Source organism: Gracilinanus agilis, chromosome 2 (assembly GCF_016433145.1).
Source record: "Gracilinanus agilis isolate LMUSP501 chromosome 2, AgileGrace, whole genome shotgun sequence".
NCBI classification, from domain to species: Eukaryota; Metazoa; Chordata; class Mammalia; order Didelphimorphia; family Didelphidae; genus Gracilinanus; species Gracilinanus agilis.
In genome coordinates, this window is record NC_058131.1 from 177329931 (window position 1) to 177338438 (window position 8508).

Sequence of the window (8508 nt, forward strand, 5' to 3'; positions counted from 1 at the left end):
ACTCCCATACAAACAGTATCTTTCCATCTGAATGCTTAAAGGGTGTCTTGTTTAAGGTTATGGACATTTTTAAAAAAGTTATTGGGTAGTGATGCTCTTCCTTCTGTACAGCAAGGCACCTTTGGGAAATGTCCCAAAGAGTGCTAAACCTGGGAATTACAAGAACCTAGTTTCTAGTAAAATATTTAAAAAAGTGTCAGACTCCTCCTTGCCTCCATTGAATAATGGAAAGCTGTTACTTATATAACTTCCTGTAATTTACTGGTTGGGGGTTGGGGGTTAGGGGAGAGTCTGCTGGGTTGAAGTCTGTCAGTTTTTCTTTTTCTTACCATTGGAGACAATGTAGCTCTTCTCCTTCAGGAGCAGGATTGCCTTGTTTGTTTTTTAGCTCTTTAGGCATCATCCCTTCTGGAAACTGAAATTGAATGTGAATTTTCTTTAATTCATCCTCTTTTCAGAAGATGGGAAATTCTTATGCTGGCCAGCTGAAGACCACCCGTTTTGAAGAAGTTTTACATAATTCCATTGAGGCCTCACTGCGGTCCAACAACTTGGTTCCCAGGCCAATTTTTTCCCAGTTATACTTGGAAGCTGAGCAACAGCTTTCATCCCTAGAAGGTAGGAAAATATGATACATATTCTTTGTGTACATGCATGTATTTTAAATTTGAACAATTAATTTGAAAAATAGAAGGGCACTACGTGAGAAATTCTTAAAATGTTTCCTTTTCAATTTTACATGGAACATGTCCAAAAATGATCAAAACTCACACTCCTATATGAGGCATGTTTTTGAGATTATTGAAATATTAGAAGGAAAAGTGATATTAGCATTATTATACCATTCTTCTTGGAACCACAAAATTGCAAGAAGAGACGATTACCATAAAATTTAAAGAACAAATATATAGCTTTTTGACTAGTTTAGTTTGTGTAGGCAGAATGTGTCAATTATACTGTTTTTAAGCTGTGTTTTAGATCTCTTTTTGGGGAGTGGGGAAATTGAATATTTTCATCTGGATGTGTCAGAAATGTTAACACTTCTTTTGTCTCAAAGTGACTTTTGTTTATTTTTTCCCAGTGATTGATGGCAAAACTCAGTCAAATACCTGAGGTGGTTTCTGTTTGTGATAAGCAGTGCTGAGGTCATCTAGAAATTGCCTAGAAAAAACAAGAAGCTCTTAGCTACTGAAAAGCCATCCAAATTGAAATTAAATTGCTCCTAATGCCTGTGGAAAGCTGTTGGATTTACTTAATTACTTGAAGGAATTAAGCTTAATTGCTTGAAAAAATTCTGGTTTTATTATTCTTGTCTTTTAACTGCACTTAGAATTTATAAGGTTGGATTTTGATGCCAAGCAGAATCTCATAGACATCCAATGGATGAGAGTTAATATTTAATCTACGCTTTCCTTTTGGTTTGTGCTTTTGATTGGTGTGGCCCAAGGATGCTCCCTGACATGCAGATTTTGTAGAGATATGTTGCCACTAAAATATGTGGATCCAATGAAATAGGACCCCAAATGAATGTTTTAACAGTGTACTTTGTTAAAATGACTTATTTCACAATTTAAGCCTATTTAGAATAATCTTGCTAGGATAAAAGTGAGATATGAGATCCATTAGAGTTTGAGAAGCTAAGTGAGTAGCTTGCAGTTGGGTTTGCACAATGTTAACACCTGCCCTTCCCTCCAGCTCCCCCCCCAACAGAGAACTAGATTTATACCAGCAATGAACTTTTTGGGACCTTGAATTTCACCTTTCAGTTTTTTTCTTATACTAACCAAAGAACTTTTGTATAATAACAGAGAATGTCCCTAATTAAATTACCCATGCAAATTAGGAAAATCACAGTCCTTGAAAGGAAACTGGACTTGAAAATAAAGATTTATTTTGTGCTTGTGTGAATAAATGATTTTGCTAATATTTGCTGACACAGGTGGCATTGGGGAAAGACTATTACAGAAATTAATAGCTTTACCTTCTGTTTTGAAATCGATACTGTGTATTGATTTCAAAGCAGAAGAGCAGTAAGGGTTAGGCAATGTGGGTTGTGACTTGCCCAGGGTCACACAGCTAGAAAGTGTCTGAGACTAGGTTTGAACCCAGGATCTTCCAATCTCTAGGCCTGGCTCTCAATCTACTGAACCACCTAGCTGCCCCAAGGAAAGACCATTATCCAAAGAGTCAAAAGATCTGTATTTAAACCTTGACTTGTCTACATGCCAGCTAAGAGACTTTGGGCATACCTTTCTGGACTTTTTATCTACAAAAAGAGGAGTTTGGATTACATGGAAAATACTTTGGATTTGGTGACAGAGGACCCACCATTCAGTGATCTGTGATTTTTGTTAGTGTTTCTCTCCCAGTGCTATCATAATCTGCCTATAAATTGGTAGCCAGTTTTTGGAAGTTGCTATAACTGAACAATTAATCAACCTGGGGCCAGACTGTTGATGGGCCTCTTTGAACGTCCTAATGTGGTCCTTATATAACAAACACTCTATCATCAAGACCATGCTTGAAATTTTTTCATCTTGATAGAATCTTCATCATTGGTAGAACCTTTAGGAAACCAGAACACCCATCATACAATGATGAGGCATTAAAGAAGGACTTTATTTTAAATTTTTGCTTTCACTATTTAAAAAATGTTTCATTGATATATTTCCCCTGTATCTTCACCTGTACTATTCTCAATGATTCTCTTCTTCTCCTTTCTCGACTCTTTTAACAAACTAGTAGAGGTTGGTAAGCATGTCATGTCTGACACTGTATGCTTTAGTCCATACTGATATCTTACCACTTTTCTATTGAGAAGCAGGAGATATATTCATGATCAGTTTACTGAAGTTTTAGTTGGTTCTGCATTTATCTAAATTTTCAGATTTTTCAGTGATTTTCCCTTTATGTTACTGTGGCCTTCTATAAATTCTCCTGGTTCTGCTCATTTTGTTCTGTGTCAGCTTGTAAGCGTTCTCAAGAGTCTCTGAATTCTTCATTCTTTCTCCCTTTGGCTTTATAATATTTCATTAGTTTACATGCCACAGTTTATTTGGCCATTCTCCAATTAAGAGGTACCTACTTTTTCATCCGATTCTTTGTCACTACAAAAACTACCTTTATAAATTTTTTTAAATTTACATTGCTCCTTTCCATCTGTCTTTGACCTCCTTAGAGTGTATATAAAGGAAGACATAAGTGGAAGAAATTATTATTATTTTTAATTAGAGTAGCACATTTACATAGTATTTTCTACAAAATTCTTATAAAATAGCAACTTTGTGATGTAGGCCATGCAAATGGTTCCTGTTTACTAGTGATAAAAATAGAGGCACTGAGAACATAAAACAAATTGACTTTAATGACCAGTAAATGGGAGACTCAGACTCAAACCAAAGTCTTCAGAATCCAAGCCCAGTTCTTGTTTTTTATATCACATTGAATAATTATTTTCTGAGTGTTGAGAAGTAATGCGAACAGATTATTATCCGAGAAGTAGATTTTATTATAATCACAACTCCCAGTGGGTGGGGGCAGGATAAGAAGGAGAGCTCTTTTAGGATCTCTGATCTGTATGTTATTTTTATGTGGGAGTAGACTAACTTTCCCCCTTCACTATGAGGGTGTCTGCATTCTTGACAATTCTAACCCCACTGGGATGCCCATATCTGGTTAGAGTACTTTGGGAGTGAGTAGCTTTTCAAGGTCAGCTTTTGAGACTTACAATTTACATTCCTCTCGGTTGAATGTCAACAGTTTGCTTCCAGATGTCAGGAGATTGTTCAGTGGTTCGCTTTGGTATTAAAACCAGAGGCAGACTCTCTTATTTCTCATCTTCCCATTTGTTCATGGCATCGAACTGGCTCCTTTGTTTTCCCAGTGTCTTTAAGGTGTGGGGGAGAAAGAAAGAAAAAAAAGAATTAGTAGAGGCACTCCTTATGTTTTGTTAAAAGTAAGCCAAAGCTCTCAGCTCTGAGCCACTGTTTGCCACATCATAAAACCTTGTGGAGACTGGTTTGTTTAAGCTACATCTTGTTTTGTCTGTCTCTGGCTATGCCTCTTATCTCTACTCTCCCGCCTTAAAGATTATTTTTATTGCTGAGGATACTTGTATTCTAAATACCCCTTTGCCCCATTAACACTATCTTTATTTTTTAGGATAATTTCAGTCTGGTCCTATTACCCAGTTAAGAACATTCTCATTCTCCCATCTCTCTCTTTCTCTCTCTCTCTCTCTCTCTCTCTCTCTCTCTCTCTCTCTCTCTCTCTCTCTCTCTGTTTCTCTCTCTCTCTCTCTCTCTCTCTCTCTCTCTCTCTCTGTTTCTCTCTTTCTCTCTCTCCTTGTTCTTCTTGCCTTCTTTCTCCTCCTTCCTCTTCTCCTGCTTTCTTTTCTCCCTCTCTCCCTTCTTCCCTCTCTCTTTCTCTCCAATTCACCCTTCAGGTCCTATGGCCATTTCTCTTGTCAGGAAAACAAATAACCTCCTATACTGTGCACATTTGTTTATTTCTAAATAACCCCTCTAACTCATAAAATCATAATTTTGAAGTATGTATTTTATAGGCAAAGATGAAAAAAGTGTCATTTGATAATGAAATGGACTCATTATGACATGAACTAGTTCAGTTTGCATCTTTGTATAAAGTAAGTGATTAATCAGTGTTTGCCAAATTGCATTTAAATGGTGGAATCAAAACAAAATGTAAATGGAGGGACAGTGGGAAGGATGCTAGATTTGCTAGCAAGAAACCTGGGTTTGAATCCTGCTTCTGACACACTCATGTGAATATCAGTGAGTCATTTTGCTTCTGAGACTTGGTTTCCTCACTTGTAAAGTGGGGAAAAAGATAAGGATTAAAAGAAATGCATGCCTTTTTTTATAGTGTAGGACACTGAGGTTCAGGAAAGTGAGATGATTTTGCTTAAGGCCAAGTAGTTAATGAGTGCTAGAGCCAAGTGTTTTATAGATCTCAGGATACTGTATAAATGTAGGTAAAGAGAAGGGAACTGAACCTGGAATTATACTGCCAGAGAGAAAAGAAGGATCTCTTTCTACCACAGAGTACAAGAAAACACCTTCTGTGCAATTTAAAGTCTTAGAGAGTTGCCTGAACTTTGGGAGGTTAAGTAACTTCTCACTCAGGGTTCCATAATCAGTATGTCAGACAGGACTTGAGCCAGTCTTCTTGGCTGTAAGGCCAGCTCTCTATCTGTCTCAGCAGATTGCTTCACATATAAATGTAAATTATTGTTATTATCTACATTCACAGTTAGCAGTAAATATGCTACCATAAATCCTGTAGAAACCTGGGCTTGTGATTTGAGGGGAACAAGCTAAAGGTAATCTGGTTTATATCATTAACTATTTTAAAACTCTATCCTTGCCAAGGGAGCTTTAGTAAGTAACTCTGCTCTTAGTTGGCTCCTGAGTTTTGAAAGGAAAGGCAGGGAAAAAAAAGAAACCAAGCCACTTACTGCTCTCTTAACTGATTCTACCAAAGGTCCTGGAATGTCTTATGTGGACCTTTGACCTTTAATCTTCCTTTCTCACTGATGGGCTTTCAAGTTCTTTCTGTGTCTTTAGGGGGCTTAAGTAAGGTCAGTCTTTCATTTACTTGTGTGCCTGAATTCCTGTTATTTTCAGCTTTGCAGGACAATGCGTTTCCATTGGGTGCTACAACAGACAACAACTTTGTAAGGCTGTGTGCGGTTTTATTCTCTGAGACTTTCTCTGTCTTGTGCTGCCTTCTCTCAAATTTGTAGCTAGCTTCTCTGAGTTAGGGCCCTTGTATTGTCTTTACAGTGCTAACTCAAAAAAAGGCCATGATTTTATTGAAAGAGAAGTATCTTCTGACACCAATCTAATACCAGGCAAATAGGGAGAGAGTGTGTGTATGTATTATTAAATATTTGTATAGATGTGCATAAAGAAAAGTATTAAAGGCTTGCAATGTAGTCACTATGCTAATTGATCTGCAGACAAATACGAAAAAGAGCTAGTCCTTGTCCTCAGGGAATTTATATTCAAGTAGAAGAAGCCAACATGTGTAGGAGAGTGGTGGCAGGGGAGAGACTTTTTGAGCTGAGCAGTCTTCAAGATAGCAAATAATGGTGAATGGAGCCAGAGGGCAATTAGTTTACTTCAGTGGTTCTCAAACATTTTTGGCCTACTGCCCCCTTTCCAGAAAAAAATATTACTTAGTGCCCTAGAAATTAAATTAAAAAAATTTTTAATAGCAATTAATAGGAAAGATAAACACACCTGTGGCCATCACTGCTTTCCTGGATTGCTGCAGCACCCACCAGGGGGTGGTGGTGCTCACTTTGGGAATCACTGGTTTACTTGTTCTTTCTAGGAAAGACTGTGTAGATTTGATTACTGTTCTCAGGTCTAGAGGTGGAAAGTAGGGAGAGCTCTCCATTACTAATTGGAGACCCGCCATGCTCTCTGGAGATCTTCATGCCATACAATTGTATCTGTGCCTGTGTATAGCTTTCGTCACTGTTTTCTCATTTCTCCTTCTTTTTGGAATCCTTTGAATCCATTAAAGCAACTCATGTCACCTTCTACATAAAGCCTTTCCTGCCCTTTTCTCTCCTCAGCCACCAGTGCTTTTACCTCCAAAATGTATTATTTAATCTTGTATAGATTACATGTTGTTTCCCCTGACAGAATGTAAGTTCCTTGAGGGCAGGAACTGTTTTGTTTCTGTCTTTCTATCTCTAGTGTCTAGATAATGCCTAACAAATTGTACTTACTTAATAAGTGCTTATTGATTTATCTGAATCATTCTACCAATTAGGATCAATTAGGATCACAGACTAATTATTAAGGAAGAAACTTCCATATAATTGTAAAAAAAAAAAGCCACTGAACCAAAGCAGCGAATATTAATTCTTATAGACTCCTTTGAAGCTTTATTTGCTCCCTTTTGATGCATGGTGTAGTAGTGGAAAGAATACTGGCATAGAACTCAGGAGATGTGCCTCTAATTCACTTTGTGATTATTTACAAGTCATTAGCCTCTGTGCCTCAGTTTCCTTGAATTTAAGTGAGAAGATTGGACTAGATGGTCTCTAAAGCAACCCTCAGCTCTAACAAAATCTCTGATTCATTTTTATCTAACATTTACGAATAAGCTTATTTGTCTGGCAAAAAATTAGAAAGAGAAATGGGGTTGTGTGGAATTAGAGGCAGGCACAATGGCAACCAAAATTATAGCTGATAACTTGGCACCATGGGGAAGACAGAAAAACCATGGTGTAGTTGTAGAATTATATTACTATGCAATATAATGAAGGTTATTCTTAACAGACACCATCTGAAATCTTGGGGTAAAGTTACTGAAGTTATTGAGAAAAAGTTAAATGATTTAAATTATGGTCAGTGTCAAATAATATGTTTTGTGGTTCAAAGAATCAAAATTGTAGGTTATGCAAAGAACAATGGAGAGACACACAGCAAACATAAGCAGACTCTATCAAATGACTAAAGGTGATCTGTATAAGAATCAGTCAGTAATCGATGAGCATTTATTAATTACTTAATGTATGCCAGAGACTCTGCTAGGTTCTACAGATACAAATATGCAGACTGGAAACAATTCCTTACTCTTAAGGATCTTACATTTTAATAAGGAGTATAAGGGATATTACCTAGGAAATGTAATAATCATCATTGTTATAACTGGCATTTTAAGATGGCTTTAAGGTTTGAAAAATTACCTACATCATTTCATACCAGTTCCTATATAAGAATGAATGGTAATAGCAGATAAACAGTTCAAGCTATGGTGGAGAGTTGAGTCTCCTTACATTGAATGACTAACATTGAGACTCTCTGGGAACCCACTCAAGAATTACATAGGATGAAAAGGGATGGAAAGGAGGAAAGCTAGGTTGCTCAGTGATTAGAGCGCTAGGCCTGGAGCTGGAGGATCTGGATTCAAATCTAGCCTCACACATTTCTTAGCAATGTGACCCTGGGCAAGTCACTTAACCACATTGCGGAGCCTTAAAGCTCTTCGATACTTAGTATGGATTCTAAGACGGAAGTTAAGGGTTAAAAAAAAAGACATAGAAAGGCTTTCCTATGTATATACATAAGGGAGTATATATATTGATATAATATTGGGATTCAATGGGACCCATAACAAATTTCAGAAAGACTTCCATCTAAAATAGTGTTGATCTTTCAGTATATATTTATATCTGTGTATAAATATACACAGTGTATAGATATTTGCATGTATGTATATATATACAAATAATAGCTATATCTATACATATATAGCTATATAAGTAAACACACACATGTGATTGTGTATTACATGTATAAATATACGCATATGTATAATATTTAGGTGTATATGTGCTTATTTTCTTTCATTTTTTTAAAATTTTTTTTTAACCCTTGTACTTTGGTGTATTGTCTCATAGGTGGAAGATTGGTAAGGGTGGGCAATGGGGGTCAAGTGACTTGCCCAGGGTCACACAGCTGGGAAGTG

The 8508-nt window shown here is 36.8% G+C and overlaps 1 protein-coding gene across 1 annotated transcript in view; it reads left to right on the plus strand.

The window, feature by feature from the left end:
* Positions 1-461: 461 nt before the first annotated feature.
* GREB1 (growth regulating estrogen receptor binding 1) overlaps positions 462-8508 on the plus strand; it is a 160277-nt gene continuing 152230 nt past the window's right edge. Inside the window, exon 1 of the mRNA XM_044659545.1 lies at positions 462-618. Coding sequence (XP_044515480.1) covers positions 462-618 — 157 coding nt within the window. The remainder of the gene's footprint in view (positions 619-8508) is intronic.